The sequence below is a fragment of the Peromyscus leucopus genome, chromosome 1 (assembly GCF_004664715.2).
Source record: "Peromyscus leucopus breed LL Stock chromosome 1, UCI_PerLeu_2.1, whole genome shotgun sequence".
NCBI classification, from domain to species: Eukaryota; Metazoa; Chordata; class Mammalia; order Rodentia; family Cricetidae; genus Peromyscus; species Peromyscus leucopus.
Window position 1 is genome coordinate 44,118,382 of NC_051063.1, and position 17,247 is coordinate 44,135,628.

Sequence of the window (17,247 nt, forward strand, 5' to 3'; positions counted from 1 at the left end):
CAACCACATGGTGGCTCACAACCATCTGTAATGAGATCTGGTGCTCTCTTCTGGCCTGCAGACATACATGCAGACAGAACACTGTATACATAATAAATAAATAAATCTTGGGGGGAAAAAAGGTCTCTTTGGTATATGGCAATAGCTAAAGTGGGCAAGTATGGTTTGGTTTTGGTTTTTGTCTTGTTTTTAAGACAGGATCTCACAGTTGTAGCCCTTGGCTGGTCTGAAACCCACTAGATAGTTCAAGCTGGTCTCAAATTCATTGTAATCCCCCTGCCTCTGCTTTCTAAATGCTGGAATTACAAGTGTGCATGACCACACCTGGCCTTTCATAATGAATCTTTTAAAAATATTTTACATTTATATTTTTAAAATTTTATGTGTGTGAGAGCATTTTTGCCTGTGTACTCCATGTATAAGGAGCCCACAGAGACCAGAAGAGGGTGTCACATTCTGTGAGATTGTTGCAAGCCAACATGTAGGTATTGGGAACTGAGCCTGGGTCCCCTTTAAGAGTAGCAAGTGTTCTTTACCACTGTGTGCCATCTCCCCTGCCATTATATAGCTGTGGCTAGCCCAGAACTCACTGTATGTAGATCAAGCTGGCCTTGAATTCAAAGATCTGCTTGCTTCTTAAATTGGTCAAGTTTTATTAAAGATCATGCTTAAACCCTAACTTTAGGCTATGTAAATAACACTTGTTTGATGTATGAAACAGATTTGATTCTAATTCTATAGTATTACTCAGCAATCTGATTTAGCACTGAAAATCTAGAACCAACATAGAAATGAATCACCCCACAGAAGAGGTGTAAAGAATTCAGCAGAGGTTCTTATCTAGCCTGGATAGCCATCTGTGGTAGGAAGGGCACCTTGCACCTTATCATTCTCCAGTTGGTGGAAGGATGAATATGCTCTAGCTCTAAAAATTGATGGTGTGGTTTTTGGTTTGTTGTTACTGTTTTTAAGACAGGATCTTCACTCTGTCATTTAGCTGGCCTCAAATTTATTTCACCTGCCTAAGCTTCCCAAGTGCTGGGATATAGATGTGTGCCACTACACACAGCAATTTTCTTTATAATTCTTTTTTTTTTTCCTTTTGCATCAGGGTTTCTCTGTGTAGCCCTGGCTATCCTGGAACTCACTATATAGACCAGGCTGGCTTCGAACTCAGAGATTTCTCGACTTCTGCCTCAGGAGTGCTGGGATCAAAGGGTTGTGCCACATTGCGTGGCTTATAATTCTTATTTTGAATTTATTTTTAGTGGTGACTCCTTATTCTAAGGTAGTGGTCCTCAAGCTGTAGAGCTAGGTCTCAACCCCATGGGATTGCATGTCAGATATCCTGCATATCGGATACTTAAGATTTATAACAGTAGCAGAGTTACAGTTATATAGTAGCATTGAAATAGTTTTATGGTTGGCGTCACCACAACAAGGGACTGTATTAAAGGGTTGCAGTATTAGGAAGGTTGAGAACCACTGTTCTAAGGGTTAAAATATGACTAGTTAAGTAAACACTGCATATTTTAATAATCATCAGAAACAAGCTTTTTATTTACAATTGTTTCTAAACTTACTAGGGGTTTTTGTTTTTTGTTTTTTTTGGTGGCCTTATTTTGTTGTGTTGAGGCTCAAACTCAGGGCCTTAAAGATTTCAGGCAAGTGCAACTCTGCATTAAACCCCTAGCCCAAAGTTGGTTTTGTATGTGTTTTAAAGTACATTAAAAGGGAGGAGGGGACACAGTGTCTGGGTCCTGGGGAGTGGTAGGGGCAGGGGAGGCCTGACCACGAGCTTCAGCTAATGGTGGGCAGGTGTACTGATGTCAGTGGACTGTGAGCTTTCAGATGCCTCAGGAGAGAATACAAAGTTCTGATTGTAATGGCACTGTAAATTGGGTTCATACAGTTGGGGTGGCACAGAGTCAAAACCAGCTGTCTTCCAAAGTCCTAAGGATGACACCACTGAGCCAGATAGTCTGGCCCTTGCAAGTCAACCAAAGAGCTAAACCTAGGAGAAGTAGCAGGCCTGCAGTTGACAGAAAGAAGCAACTCTGAACCTGAACTTGACAATAGAAGAAGAAATGAAAAACCCCGGTTGGATTAGAAAGAACTGGCTTCTTATGGCTGGGGTGACTTTCATAGATGTCCCTCTTGGAACATACTTTACACAGAGAGCTGCAAAGAGTCTGAGGTCTCAGTCCAGAGACAAAAGAAAACTTGAAGAATGAAGCAAAATAAATACTTGGAATTATTAATGTTACTAAATTATGCTGGTTATTGTCTGAAACCACTTGACTTTGTAGCTGATAATGCTGAATGTGCAGATTTTCATTCCAGAAGAATAGTTTTTAATGCTATAACACATGACAGTGCAATAAATGAAAATGTGAACAAAATAAAGCTACCTTCACAAGTTAGAAATAAAAGGGAGGAGAGGATATTTTTATTATTATTTGGTTTTCAAGACAGGGTTTCTCTGTGTAGCCTGCTTTGTAGACCATGCTGACCTTGAACTCACAGAGATTCACCTGTGTCTGCTTCCTGAGTGCTAGAATTAAAGGTGTGTGCCACCACGTCCAGCGACTTTTAGGGTTTTTTGTTTAGATTACTACTTGTACTTGATTGAAACATCAGAAGGTTTGGTGTTTGTCTAGTTAAAAGATCATCTCTCTTTTCTTTTCCCTCCTTTAATAGTTTAGCTTTGAAGCTGTCAGAGAGGTTTCTGCTCTTCAGAGCTTTAGCAAGATGAGAAGGTTGCCCATGTTAGAGAGCAGCTGTATATGCTGAGCCAGAGCCTGGGCTGGATCAGGAGGCTTCTGAAGAAGAAAAAAGTGGGGAGGCACATTGGGGTCCAGATCTAATGGGAAATGTTATTTTCAAAACTGAAGAAAAGATAATTGGTATTTCTTTTTTATGTTCAGAACAACGTTTTGGAGTTGTGGTCATTATTTGATTTCCTTATGCCTGGATTTTTGGGTACTGAACGCCAGTTTGCTGCTCGATATGGTAAACCTATACTAGCAAGTAGGGATGCACGGAGCTCCAGTCGAGAACAAGAAGCCGGTAAGAAAGAGTTACGAGAAGTCCCTGTGGTTGTGTGATTTACGCCAGACATTTAAAGCTATGTTCTCACTGTTGACAGGTGTTCTCGCAATGGATGCACTGCACCGCCAAGTCCTGCCGTTCCTCTTGAGAAGAATGAAAGAAGATGTCTTGCAGGATCTTCCACCTAAAATTATTCAAGACTATTACTGTACTCTTAGCCCTCTCCAGGTTAGGAATGTGCTCATTGTCATGGTTGAGAGGACAGCATGAGTAGAACAGCCTTTCGTTTTATCAGATGCCTATAGAAAATTAAACTCTTCAGATTTATTAGGTGACTTTAGCCAGATTCCTTAAATCTTGCTGTTAATAGTAGAGTGTAAACATGAACTGCATCTCGCTCTGGTGGAAGAGACTAGAGGGCTCCATTCCAAAGGAATATCTTATTTTCTCTAAGGATAGTAATCTGAATTCTGTAGATTAAAATAGAGACCAACACTCTTCTCCCAAATATAAGGAAATAATCCTCTGGCATCTGGCCCCAAATCACCCTGTAAACCCACCACCACTTTCTCATTAAGATACTTCACTTAAAGAATTTATGGCTTCTCTTTGGCAGAGCCAAACTTGTAGCCTCCCTGCTCTTGTACTTCGATGCTTCTATTAAGTGAGTAAGGCTCACTTGAGCACAGGTATTCTAGAAAATTGTGACAGTTGATCTGTATTGGGATTGGGACTACATGACTGATGGGCAGGTGCCATATGTAACATGAATGTGCTTACAAAAGGGTGATTTACAGCCCTGACAGGAGAGAATGGGATGGCGGCATAGGATTTTACCAGAGTGGCACATGATAGAAATTGTTGGGGGTGCACTCCTTTAGTTCCAGCACTCGGGAGGCGGAGGCAGAGGCAGGCGGAGCTCTCTGGGTTCCAGGACAGCCTGGACTACACAGTGAAACCCTGTCTCAAAAGCAAAAACAAAATCTGGAAGAAGAGAGTTCTGAGTGACATTTATTTGGCTTTGTTGAGCATTTATGGGTTTGTTTTCTGTGAGGTTTGCTCTTTCACTTTTTGATTTTATTTTCTTTTGCATTATGTTAGCTGCTAATACACAGTAATGCTTTGAACTAGCAGTGACAATCTTCTAAAATCTGCTCTTACAATGTACTTACAGCCTCATGTTTAAAAAGAGACTTCTCATTTACTTGTAAAGAATCTGATTCCCTTTTATTGGTAATATATTTTCCTAAATGGTGAAAAAGTTTAGAGAGTGTGTGTGTGTGTGTGTGTGTGTGTGTGTGTGTGTGTGAGAGAGAGAGAGAGAGAGAGAGAGAGAGAGAGAGAGAGAGAGAGAGAGAGAGAGATACTTTGAAGCTAATTTAATGTTAAAGGAACCTAGACACAGATGGAAGTAGTTGATCTCTAATACTAACAATGAGGTACAGGTGTCCTCCTTTGCTCTCATTTATGAAGGCTGGGTTAATTTACTAATCTTGGCTTTAATAGATATATATATATATCTGAATATGTTTTTAAAATGTATACTGTTTCCCTGGGGTAATTTCACAGGTTCAGCTTTATGAAGATTTTGCAAAGTCTCGTGCCAAGTGTGATGTTGATGAGACCGTGTCTTCAGCTGCCCTTTCAGAAGAAACTGAAAAACCAAAGCTTAAAGCTACAGGTCATGTATTCCAGGTAGAGGTTATAAACTACTTTTAAAAATTAAAGAATGCTGGGTGGTGGTGGCATTCTGTAGATCAGGCTGGCCTCAAACTCAAGAGATCCACCTGCCTCTGCCTCCTGAATGTTGGGATGAAAGGCATGTGACACCACCACCCTGCTAGGTATCTTTATAGATTGTTCCCCACTTTCTGAGAATCGCTTTCTGAGCCTTAAAGCTTGCTATTCATTTAGGCTTATCAGGCAAGAAATCCTGTATCTTTCTTCTTCTATGCACTGAATTACAGACAGTTCACCATCCCCACTGGTCTTATTTATTTATTTATTTATTTATTTATTTATTTATTTATTTATTTATTCATTCATTCATTCATTCATTCATTCATTCATTTATTCATTCATTCATTTAAAATGTAGTTTCTGGGGATCTGAAATGTGGTCCTCATGCTTGTGGTGTGGCAAATGGTTTGTGGGCTGAACCATCTTGCCCAGCTCTAAACTGGTTCTGGAAAACTTGAGTAGGCATTTTCTAGACAAATGGAATAGTGAAGAAAGGATACAAAAATGCAAACACTTGTGGTATGAAAAAATGGAGTTATACAAGTTGTTTTTCTCCTCTTTTAAAGGCATTACAATATTTACGTAAACTGTGCAACCATCCAGCATTGGTCTTAACCCCTCAGCATCCAGAATTCAAGAGTACTACTGAAAAACTGGCAGTTCAGAATTCTTCCCTTCATGATATTCAACATGCCCCTAAACTCTCAGCTTTGAAACAGGTATGTCTTGTAATGATAAATAATGTTCCCAAAGATTATTAATATATTTACTATATTTTTAAATTTGGTTTACTAAATTTTTTTTGGGGGGGGGGGCGTAGTGGTGTTCGAGACAGGGTTTCTCTGTGTAGCCCTGGCTGTCCTGGAACTCACTCTGTAGATCAGACTGGCCTCAAACTCCCACAGAAATTTGCCTGTCTCTGCCTCTCGAGTGTTGGAATGTGCTACCACCAACTGGCCATTTTTTTTTCTCATGTAGTTAAATAAAGTATGGTAAAATTCAAACAGCTAATTTTTCTATACAGCTTTAAAAAAACAATCACATGCCATTTGAACTGTGCAATTCTGACATTATATTCACAGTGTTGTACAGCAGTCACTACCATCTAGTCCCCAAGTACTCTATAACCCAGAACCACTGCCTACCAAGCAGCCGCTCACCACCTTTCCTTTGCAATCCTGAACCTGGTTTCCATGATTTATCTCGTTAACTATTTCCCGGAAATGGAATCATACAGTGTGTGTATTAACTGGCTTTTTTTAAAAAACAAACAAACAGGGTTTCATTATGTAGTCCTGGCTGGCCTGGAATTTCCTATGTACCAGGCTGGCCTCAGACTCACAGATCTATCTGCCTGCTGCCTCTCTGATACTGAGATGTCACTTGAAGTTGCTTTATAGCTTTTGTTTGGGACATTTTTGTCACTGCCTTGAATTAACATTTTTTTTTTTTTTTTTAATTTTTATTTACTTTTTATTTTATGTATGAGTGCTTTGCTTGCCAGCAGAAGGCACCAGATCTCATTACAGATGGCTGTGGGCCACCATGTAGGTGCTGGGAATTGAACTCAGGGCCTTTGGAAGAGCAGTCAGTCCTCTTAACCGCTGAGCCATCTCTCCAGCCCCTGAATTAACATTTTCTAAAGGTCTAGTGAATATCAGAGACTAAGGAAGGGGAAAACAGCTGAGTGGTTAGTTTTAGCCCCAACTACTAATAGGCAAATAGGTTACAGATAAATTGAACCTTTTTATTTCATAGAAATACTTTTGCAGTAGAAAGTATTTGTGGAAGCAATATTTGTTGTCTCCTTCCATTGAATAGCTGTGTAATATTGTCTTCCCCAGTTGCTGTTGGACTGTGGTTTGGGAAATGGCAGCACTTCGGACAGTGGCACAGAGTCTGTGGTGGCCCAGCACAGAATACTGATCTTCTGCCAGCTTAAAAGCATGCTTGATATAGTGGAACATGACCTGCTAAAGCCTCACCTGCCCTCTGTCACCTACCTGAGGCTAGATGGCAGCATACCTCCTGGACAGAGGCATTCCATCGTTTCCAGGTAAGTAGCCCCCAACTGTGAATAGGAGCCAAGGTTAGTATAGTTGTTATTACTTATTTAGGCGTTTGCTCCAAGAAATGTTTTCATTCGCAGATACCTGCAGGTGTGTTACTGGGTAATCCAGTCCAAATAAATCTCCTTTTGATACAGAACTGCAGAAATTCTGTGATGTAGCAAGCGATTCTCCTAGGAAAGTACCTTGAAGAGCATATGGAAATCTTAGATAACTACTTTTTTCCTCACTGTTTCTAGGGTTTAAGGTGGGAACAAGCAAATAGATAGCTTAGCTGAGATCCCTGTCCTAGCTACTGTTTCTCTGCTAAAAACAAGTAATGTGTGTTCTGCAAACTGCCTGAAATAACATCATTGGAGTCAGCATTCTGACAAAGCAGATTCCCAGGTTCAGTCCCAGACCTCAAATGCTCTTCTGTCTTACTCTTTTATGCAGGGTCTTCTTAAACCCAGAGCTCATCAGTAAGGCTAATCTTGATAGCTCAGTCACTCCAGGATTCCCATCTCCACCTTCCCAGGCTGGCATACAAGGCAGGCTGCATGTCCATGTGGCATTTATGTTGTTCTGGGGTCTGAGCTCTTGTAGGAGCGCCTCAGCCACTGAGCTGGTGCCCCAGCCTTCTGTCTTTGACTGTTGATTTCACGACAGCTCGTGATGTTCAGTGTCTGTCTGTGGTTTGTTCTGTTCCATATAACCCATTCTATTACATCTTTAAGAATTGTCTGGCCGGGCGGTGGCGGCGCACGCCTTTAATCCCAGCACTCAGGAGGCTGAGGCAGGCGGATCCCTATGAGTTCCAGGCTACAGAGTGAGTTCCAGGAAAGGCTCCAAAGCTACACAGAGAAACCCTGTCTCGGAGAAAAAAAGAGAGAGAGAGAGAAGAGAATTGTCTGTTCATTTCATTAGCCCATTTATTGGTTGAGTTGTTTGATATCTTGGTATTTAGTTTGTGTTCATTGTACATTGTGCATATTAATCCTCTGTAAAGTTAGCGAAGACTTTCCCCCATTCTGTAAGCTGTCTCTTCGTTGTTTTCCTTTGATGTACAGACTTTTAATAACATGTGATCCTGTTAGTCAGTTCTTGGCTTTATTTCCTGAGTGACTGGAAACCTTTTTAGGAAATCCCAAACTGTGACTATATCCTAAGTAGTTTCCCTATTTTTGCTTCTTACAGTTGGAAATTTTTAGTTCTTATGTTATAGTCTCTGATCACTTAGAATTGATTTTTGTGCAGGGTGACAGGGATCTAGATGTGGAGGTCCAGTTTTCACAGCTCTGTCAGTTGAAAAGGGGCTGTCTTTACTCCAGTGTGTGTTTTTGGCATTTTGTTGACATTCAGGTTGCTGTCGCTACATGGATTTATATCTGAATCCTTTGTTTTATTGTGTTAATTTTTGGTGGCTGTGCCCTTCAATATGCTTTTCCTGTGGAGATGTAATTGAAATCAGCTATGATGAGACCTTTAATTGTTCTTTTTTTTGGCTCAAGATGGTATTGGTTTATTGAAGGTCTTCTTCTATACTTAATATGAATAGGATTTTCTTTTTTTTCTATTTTTTGTGAAGAGTTGTTGAAATCATTTTATTTTGTTGGTTGAGGCAGGGTTCACTATGTAGCCCTGGCTCTCCTGGAACTCACTCTGTAGACCAGGCTGGCATTAAACTCAGAGATCCACCTGCCTCTGCTAGGATTAAAGATAAATGCCACCATGCCTAGCTTGTTGAAATATTTCATAAATTCTTTGAGAATGTCATATATTCTATTTTTAATCTTACCACTTCCTCCCTGATCTACTCTCCCATTATCGCCCCATTTCGTTTCCTTCTCTGTTCATTTTTAACCCACTGAGTCCTAGCGCTGCCTCCTATGTGCTCTTCAGTGGAGTTGTTGAAGGTCAGATTGGGTCTTCCTTGAATCTGTAGATTGCTTTTGGAAGTACAGTCTTTTCCACACTATTCTAAACTGGCATTGAGGTTCTTTTGTCTTCAAGTGTCCTTGTCAATTTCTTTTTTTCAGTTTTTAAATTTTTTCATTGTTAGCTGGCCATGGTGGCACAAATCTTTAATCTCAGTAACTGGGAGGAAGAAGCAAATACATCTCTGAGTTCCAGGCCAGCCTGGTCTACATATCAAGTTCTAGGACAGCCAGAGCTACACAGAGAAACACTGTCTCAATTAACAAACAGATACCTCTTTTTCTTTGTAGAGATCTTTTATTTCCTAGGTTAGGTTTCTTCCAAAACTTTTTCTATTTATTTCTCAGCCTGTTTGTTACTGGTGTGTAGGAAAGCTACTTGCTGAAAGTTTGCTGGATTTGAGTTTTCTGATGGAATCTTTATAGAGCGCTCTCTCTCCCTCTCGCACGCGCACGGGTGTGTGTGTGTGTGTGTGTGTGTGTGTGTGTGTGTGTGTGTGTGTGTGTTGCACTCCAGAGGTCAGAGGACAACTTCTAGAGTCTGTCCTCTGCCATCTGCTCTGGATTTTCACTCCATACACTTGTAGCTCCAAACTTCCCTCTTAGAACTGCTTTCATTGGGTTTCGGAGGTTTTGGTTTGTTCTCATTTTCATTTGACTCCAGACATTTAAAATTTTCTCTCTTCTTTCTTTCTTTCTTCCTTTTTTTTTTTTTTTTTTAAGATTTATTTATTATGTATACAGTGTTTGCCTACATGCCAGAAGAGGGCACCAGATCTCATTACAGATGGTTGTGAGCCACCATGTGGGTGCTGGGAATTGAACTCAGGTCCTCTGGAAGAACAGCCAGTGCTCTTAATCTCTGAGCCATCTCTCCAGCCCCTCTCTCTTATTTCTTGTTCAATAGTGTGTCTGTTTTTCCTTCTGGCTAGCCTGTCTGTGATAGCTGTTATTAAAGTCACTCACTACTGCTGTGTTGAGGCTGGTCTATGTCTTCATGCAGTAGCACTTCCTGATGAAATGAGGTGTGCCTTTATGCACCATGGGCTTCTTCCTTGCAGTTTGTATGCTTCCCTTCTTACTTCCTGTTTGCTGTTCTAAATGCCTCCTGAATCTGGGTGTTCATTTCTTTCCCTAGATTTGGGGGGCTTTCCACCATGGTTTGACTGAGAGTATTAACTCTTGGTGTAGTACATCGGGTTTTCATGCTGTTCACAGACCTCATGTTTTTCACACCCTGATGGTCTTTCTCAGGGTCTGGATGTTGTTTTCCTTTTTCTTTTCTCCCATCCTTCACAGTCTGACTGACTCTACCTTCCTCCATCCTAGGAGGATGAGGATTAAAGAATTGAGGTTTTCATTGGACTTAGCTTTTCATTTCTGAATTTTCAGTTTGGGGCTGATGAGATGGCTGAGCTGGTAAAAGCACTTGCTCCTCAAACCTGGTGACCTTTCAATCCTTGGAACCCACTTTTTCAGTATTTCTGTTTCTTTTTGGATTCCTCTTCATATCCTATATTGGCTTCCTCATTTCAGCTGTTTCCTTTTTAAATATATTTAGAAGTTCATTTGTGTCCTTTTTAATTTCATTAAACATTATTATCGTTTCCCCCCTTAGGTCCTTTGGATTTCATCTGACTCATTCTCCTTGGTACCCACTTTTGTGGAATTGCTGCTTTTCACAGGGTTCATACTGCTTTGAGTTTTCTCATGAGTCTTGATTTTCTTTTGTTGGGACTTGCATGTCTAGGGTTTTTTCATTGGTTGGATTCCCCCCCCCCCTTTTCTTTTTCCCCCTTCCCTCTTGTCCCCCTCTCCCAAGTGTATTCTTTCTGCCTAAGTATTTGCAGTGTTAGACGGGGCTGAGCTCTCACTCCTCCAGTGAACTGGAAACTCCGTCTACATCCCAGCACCACCGCTCTTCAGAGAAGCAGCTGCAGAAAGCGCCCATGACCGCCAGCTGCTCATTTACAAGTTGATAACTGTTGGCAGAGCAAGCAACAGCAGTGCAGTGATACTCAGTCCTAACAGGAGCAAGGGAATAGGCCAACCAATCACAAGGGCTGGTACTGACCAAGAGGGGAAAACCCGGGAAAGGTAGATAGAAGGGGCTTTGGAATCTTAGGATCTACAGGGCATATAGATTAGTAAAGAAGTCAAAGGAAGAGGAGGGAGTGGTCCAGTGGATAAGAGCACTTGCTGTTCTTTTAGAGGAACCCAGCTTCTTTTCCCAGCACCCACATGGTGACTCACAACTCCAGTTCCAGGTGAAATCTAGTACCATCTTCTAGCTTCCTGGTGTACCAGGCATGCATGCAGGGCAAACACTCATACATGTAAAAAAGACAATTTAGGGCTGGAGAGATGGCTCAGAGGTTAAGAGCACCGACTGTTCTTCCAGAGGTCCTGAGTTCAATTCCCAGCAACCACATGGTGGCTCACAACCATCTGTAATGGGATCTGGCGCCCTCTTCTGTATATATAATATAATAAATAAATAAATCTTTAAAAAAGACAATTTAGAGGGAACAAGGCGGGTATATGGAAGGAATGTAAGGGAGTAGGCTGTAAGGAAAATAGGATGCACAATAGAATGTCTGAAGACATATACAGTACAAACAGAAAACCTAATTGAGCAATGCAAAAACAAAAGCAAGAACATTTAGAGATATTTATGCAAGAGTAAGGTTTTTGTTTGTTTTAAAGAAAGGCCAAATAAACTAGATTTTAAAGTATGTAGCAAAATCAAATCAGGCATGCCTAAAATTCCTGCCCTTGGGAAATGAGTCAGGAGTTGGAGGGAATCTCTGAGAGCAGCCTCGGCTCCATGAGAAACCTGGAGGGAAGGAGGGAGAGCCAGATGAGGAGTCGGGGTGGGAGACTGTCATCAGCCTGCCTTCTTCCTGGGAGACGGGGTTTTGAATTCCTCTCCTCCCTGTTCCATGCAGCGGACTAGGATGGGAAGTGCAGCCTATGGCTCCAGTGAAGCCAGAACTGTGTGTACAAGGATCTGAAAAGTCAGAGCAAGTGCTTCTGGAGTTGTGTTGTGCTTAATGGCCAGTTGCTGTCAGCCCTTCCTTGGTCTTTTCCCAGCCCTCAGCATGGAGTGTGGGGTTTCTGGAAATTTCTCCATCATGTTCCATATGTACTGGAGCTAAGTCCAAGGTACAGAAAGTGCCCGGGACTGTACTATTTATTTATCCTTTGGCAAGGGTCCTGGCTGCCTCGTCAGCATCTGCTTCTACAGTCTACCCAGTTTCAGATTTGGCCAGTTCTTGTCTCATCAGGTGATTGGGACAGTGTCCTCATTTCCCGCCTAGCTGCCTGCTCAGGGCGAGGCTCAGGCTCTGCGTCAGCTTCCTGCTGGCTGTTCTTGCAGTTCTTGTGGAATCAGAGGGGAGGAGGGAGCAGCGCACAGGAAGGTCCTGCTCACCTCAGCACAGGCACAGGGGTGAGGCTGCTCCAGCATGCTCCTCGGCAGAGCACTCACCTGGCTTATTCCCTCGGTTTTCAGTGACTGTGTCTTGTAGGAGAGGGCTCTTATCATTATCCTTTTTTTCACAGTGGGTCACACTGAAGGAGCTTCAACCTGCCATCTTACCCGGGAGTATGGCTGCTACTTTTAATGTTAGTAATAATTGTCCTTTTTCCTAGAGACTACTAGATGTCCCTATGAGTATCTTCTGAGAATACAGCTATCCTGAATGTTTGCCTCTACCTTCCCTGGAAGATGTAACCTCCTCCCACTCATCTGTCTCTATACTTTAAAAGTTCATAGTTGGGTTTTTTAATTAAAACATCTGCATTTTAATGACTTACTCTGTATCTGATATAAAATGCCATTTGGCCTTAATTTTGTTTATGAAATTTCTGATGAGCTTTAGAATGAATTCTTTCTACTAAAGATTTGCATGCATGCATATATGTGTATACAGTGTGTTATATTAAAAATATGTAATAGTTTAAGAGTACAGTTGATGTTGGAGGAGTCGGGACAGGAGCTTGAGGTAGTTGATCACATTGCAGCTGCAGTCAGTAAGCAGAAAGCGATGAATGCAGGATCATCTGATTGATTGTTCCTTTTCACTTAGTCCAGAAAACCTCCCCACGGGACGTACCACCCATATTTTGGGCAGGTATTCCCACCTGTACTCACCTAATCGAGAAACTCCCTCACAGATAAAGCTAGTGACTCACTTCTATGATGATTCCAAATCTCATCAAGTTGACAGTGAGTTTAACCATTATAGTATATTCAAAGGCTATTGTCCATACCATGGCTGTGCTGGCTAGTCTTATATCAACTTGAGACACAAGCTAGAGTCACTTGGAAGAAGATACCTCAACTTAGAGAATGCCCTCACCAGAGTGGCCCTGGGCTAGCTTGTTCATTTTCTTAATTGATATGGGAATGACCAGCTTGCTGTGGGCCATGCCACTCCTGGATTGGTGGTCCTGGTTGCTATAAGAAAACAGGACTGGAGCTGGAGAGATGGCTCAGTGGTTAAGAGCACTGGCTGCTCTTCCAGAGGACCTGGGTTCAATTCCTAGCACCCACGTGGCAGCTCTCAACTGTCTATAACTCCAGTTCCAGGGAATCCGACACCCTCACACAGAATATATACAGGCAAAACACCAGTGCACATTAAACAAACCAACCTTTAAATAAGAAGCCAAGAGGACTGAGCAAGCCCCGTCAGTAGTAGTAAGCAGCACTCTTGCATGGCCTGTTCCAGCTGCTGCTCTGACTTCCTTGGATGATGAACTGTGATCTGAGCGTTAATTAGAACTGGAATAAAACCCTTTTCTCTCCAAGTTGCTTTTGAACATGGTGTTTTATCACAGCACTAGAAACCTTAACTAAGACAGTAGGTTTCTAGAACAGTTTTATTCTATTAAAGGATCCTGAGTAAGAAATGGACTAACAATATTTTTTATTACTTATGTTTGTAGGTTTAACAATGACCCATCCATTGATGTTCTTTTACTTACAACTCATGTTGGTGGCCTAGGGCTTAACCTGACTGGTGCTGACACTGTGGTGTTTGTGGAGCATGACTGGAACCCTATGCGAGATCTACAGGCCATGGACCGGGCCCATCGTATCGGGCAGGTAAAAGTCATCAAAAACTCCACTAAAAGCTAGGCAAATACGCCATAAGAACTAAGAAGACTAGATTCAAATTCATTCTTGCTTTGATGTTAAGAAGTGCTGTGACTCTGGACATGTCATTTACATATTCTGTGGTATCGTTTCCACTACCACTTTCTGAGCTTGGCTAAGAAAGCCCGGGTAGTCACTGTCCATCCTGATAATCTGCAGTTCCTGAAAACATTTTTAGGCCATGGGACCAGACAAAACCCCAATTAAGATAGTAGAAAGGGCTGGCTTGGCCAACCTGAGTTGAATCAGTTTTCATTACAGTTGAATTGTCTCTTCTTCAGAAACGTGTGGTTAATGTCTACCGGCTGATAACCAGAGGGACACTGGAAGAGAAGATAATGGGCTTGCAGAAATTCAAGATGAACATCGCAAATACCGTTATCAGCCAAGAGAATTCTAGTCTACAGAGCATGGGGACTGACCAGCTTCTTGACTTGTTTACTCTGGATAAGGTAAAGAGCTTGGCTTTAATCAATCTTGGTGGTTGTCTGTGATAAGCTGTGAGGGCAAAGCACTCTGAAGTTTGCCAGACTGCTGTGGTACAGTCTTCTGAAGTTAGGAAGCAAAAGCACTAAGAATAGTAAGTATGTTCAATTCACTTTTTTATTTATTTATTTATTTATTTATTTATTTATTTATTATGTATACAGTGTTCTGTTTGTATGTATGTCTGCACACCAGAAGAGGGCACCAGATCTCATTATGGATGGTTATGAACCACCATGTGGTTGCTGGGAATTGAACTTGGGACGTCTGGAAGAGCAGTCAGTGCTCTTAACCTCTGAGCCATCTCTCCAGCCCCAGTTCAGTTCACTTTTTAAAAAGAGATTGTAGTTTAAGTTCTATATGTTTGTGTATGGGCACACAGGGCCTGTGGAGGCCTAAAGAGGGCATTGGATCCTCTGGAGCTGGAGGTGTACGGTGTGGGTGCTTGAGCCCTCCACAAGAGCAGACACCTCGAAACTGCTGAGCCACCTTTCCAGCTTCCAGCTCTACACAGTTTGGTTTTTTTCTTTTTCTTTTCTTTTTTTGAGGCAGGGTTTCTCTGTGTAGCCCTGGCTGTCCTGGAACTCACTCTGTAGACCAGGCTGGCCTTGAACTCAGAGATCCACCTGGCTCTACTTCCCCAGTGCTGGGATTAAAGGCGTGTGCCACTACCACCTGGCTTTATTTTAAAGTCCATGTGGGGCATACACACACATACACAGCACGCTTGCATCAGAACACCTTGTTGGAGTTGGCTCGCCTTCCACCACCTGACTTCTGGGGACACGACGGTCAGGCTGGGTGGCAAGTACCTTTGCCTAGTGAGCCATTTTGTGAGCCAGCTGATAGCTTTGGGCCACATAAAGTCCTACAGACTGGATGTTTGAAGTCTTGGTCTTTGTATTGTCACCAACGTCTTGTCTCAAGGTTTCTTCCCTGTTTTCCTTCTCAAGGGATCTTGTTATCTCTGGAGTCTGTGGAACTCATAGTGGGGATTTCTGGTCCAGATCCTAATAATTGGCAACTTAGGCAAATTAATTTGTGAGCATCTATACCTATTACATGGTGTTAAGATAAAATGAAATTTCTACCTCATCTCTTAAATTTCTGAAGTTAATAACCTCATTGTAGCTGGGTGGTGGTGGTGCACACCTTTAATTCCAGCACTCAGGTAACAGAGGCAGGGAATCGCTGTGAGTTTGAGGCCAGCCTGGTCTACAGTGAGTTCCAAGACAACCAGGGCTATATAATGAGACCCTGTCTCAAATAAGCAACTTATTTTATCTGCCAATGTTTCATTAGGATGGCAAGGCGGAAAAGGCCGACAGCTCCACTTCTGGAAAAGCGAGCATGAAATCAGTTCTTGACAACCTGAGTGACCTCTGGGATGCCGAGCAGTATGATTCTGAGTACAACCTGGAGACCTTCATGCGTTCTCTCGAGTAACTGCTGCATGCTGGATGCAACTGCTGCTAGCTCAGTTACATTCTGCTGATATTCAGCAAATTCCTAAGTCTACGGGGAACTTGAACTGAATGTATAAATAGATCTGAAGAATATTCAGCATAGTGCTGGCTCTTGTTTCACTGGGGAACAAGTTATTCTCAAATATTTGCACTGTATTAAATTTAAATGTTAATGTGAAAAGGTTTAAATTTTACATGCTGAATAGCTGCAGACAGAGGAAGTGGCCAAGTTCCATGTGCTACCAGGAGATGCTCTTGCTGGGGACAGCCTCCTCTACAGTCACTTTGTCCAAGATGAGATCTACCAGTGCTGTGGTGTTTGTGTGCATTTGTTTTCTTTAAAATAGTACTTGTTTTTATAATTGATTAAATAGGGCTTCTTTTATATAAAAGCCTTAATGAGCCATACTTTTCCGAATGACTTTAATATTAGTCATCCCTAGAACATGAAAATGTTAAACAATGAATTGAACCCAGGCCCTGTGGCAACCTTTGTATATTTAATGCAGATGCATATAGTGTTTTTCAAATCTTTATTAACATCATTTTGTTCACTTTTACAGTATAACTACTCTAAATGCAGGTACTGGTATATTTAAGACTATAATAACATCCTATTAGAGGGTGGGTTTTTGTTTAATTTATCTAATGGCTAAGATATAGCCAGATTCAAAGAACATATGTACTCAGTAGGTTTCAATCATATATATATATGATATATATATATATATTTTGTAACTATGAACACATGCAGTTTTTCAGACATAGATTTTACACTGCTTAAAATTCCAAACTCTGGTGAAGGCTGTTTACTGTAGGAGAGCGTGACTGATACACAGGGAGGAATTGCTCTTTCTACACAAGCATACAAGGATACACATATCTATATGCACAAAATGTCCATCCTACACCCAGTGTGTCTGGTTTTGGCACTAAAATCATGTAGTTATACCAGACAGCAATAATAATTGAGCACGGAGCTAATGAGCTAGTGTTAAAACAGCTCAATGGTGAGGGTGGGTAGCTGTATATAGATATGCATGTATGTGTGTGTATATAATTTTATAAATTTCCCACGTAAGTTAATACATGCCTGTGTATACACACATATGGAATATATTTGTATATATATGTACAGGTAATAAACATCCTTAAGGTTTGTGTCTGGTCCTACACCTAGGCATCAACTTAAAACCATCAGACCTCAGTTGTACAATAACAAGGATTTTGTTTAAAGTAATTCAAATTCTACAGCACTTAGATATGAAGTTCATCACACTTGAGTAGCCTTGAGAACCATGCTGTAATACTGAACCTCGCATTCCACAAGAGAATAAATATCAAATTGTAAAGTC

At 41.5% G+C, this 17,247-nt stretch overlaps 1 protein-coding gene across 3 annotated transcripts in view; it reads left to right on the top strand.

Annotated features, from left to right (window-relative positions):
• Nucleotides 1-17,247, top strand: part of Btaf1 (B-TFIID TATA-box binding protein associated factor 1) — a 92,123-nt gene extending 74,876 nt beyond the window's left edge. For 2 of the 3 annotated variants that reach the window (XM_037206510.1, XM_028882879.2), the window contains exons 31-38: nucleotides 2,928-3,069; nucleotides 3,149-3,279; nucleotides 4,621-4,746; nucleotides 5,358-5,510; nucleotides 6,636-6,847; nucleotides 13,730-13,889; nucleotides 14,222-14,392; nucleotides 15,729-17,247. In XM_037206510.1, coding sequence (XP_037062405.1) covers nucleotides 2,928-3,069; nucleotides 3,149-3,279; nucleotides 4,621-4,746; nucleotides 5,358-5,510; nucleotides 6,636-6,847; nucleotides 13,730-13,889; nucleotides 14,222-14,392; nucleotides 15,729-15,872 — 1,239 coding nt within the window. In that variant the 3' untranslated portion in view covers nucleotides 15,873-17,247. Of the gene's footprint in view, nucleotides 1-2,927; nucleotides 3,070-3,148; nucleotides 3,280-4,620; nucleotides 4,747-5,357; nucleotides 5,511-6,635; nucleotides 6,848-12,340; nucleotides 13,311-13,729; nucleotides 13,890-14,221; nucleotides 14,393-15,728 lie in introns of those variants that run through there. The other variant, XM_037206505.1, reaches the window with a different exon arrangement.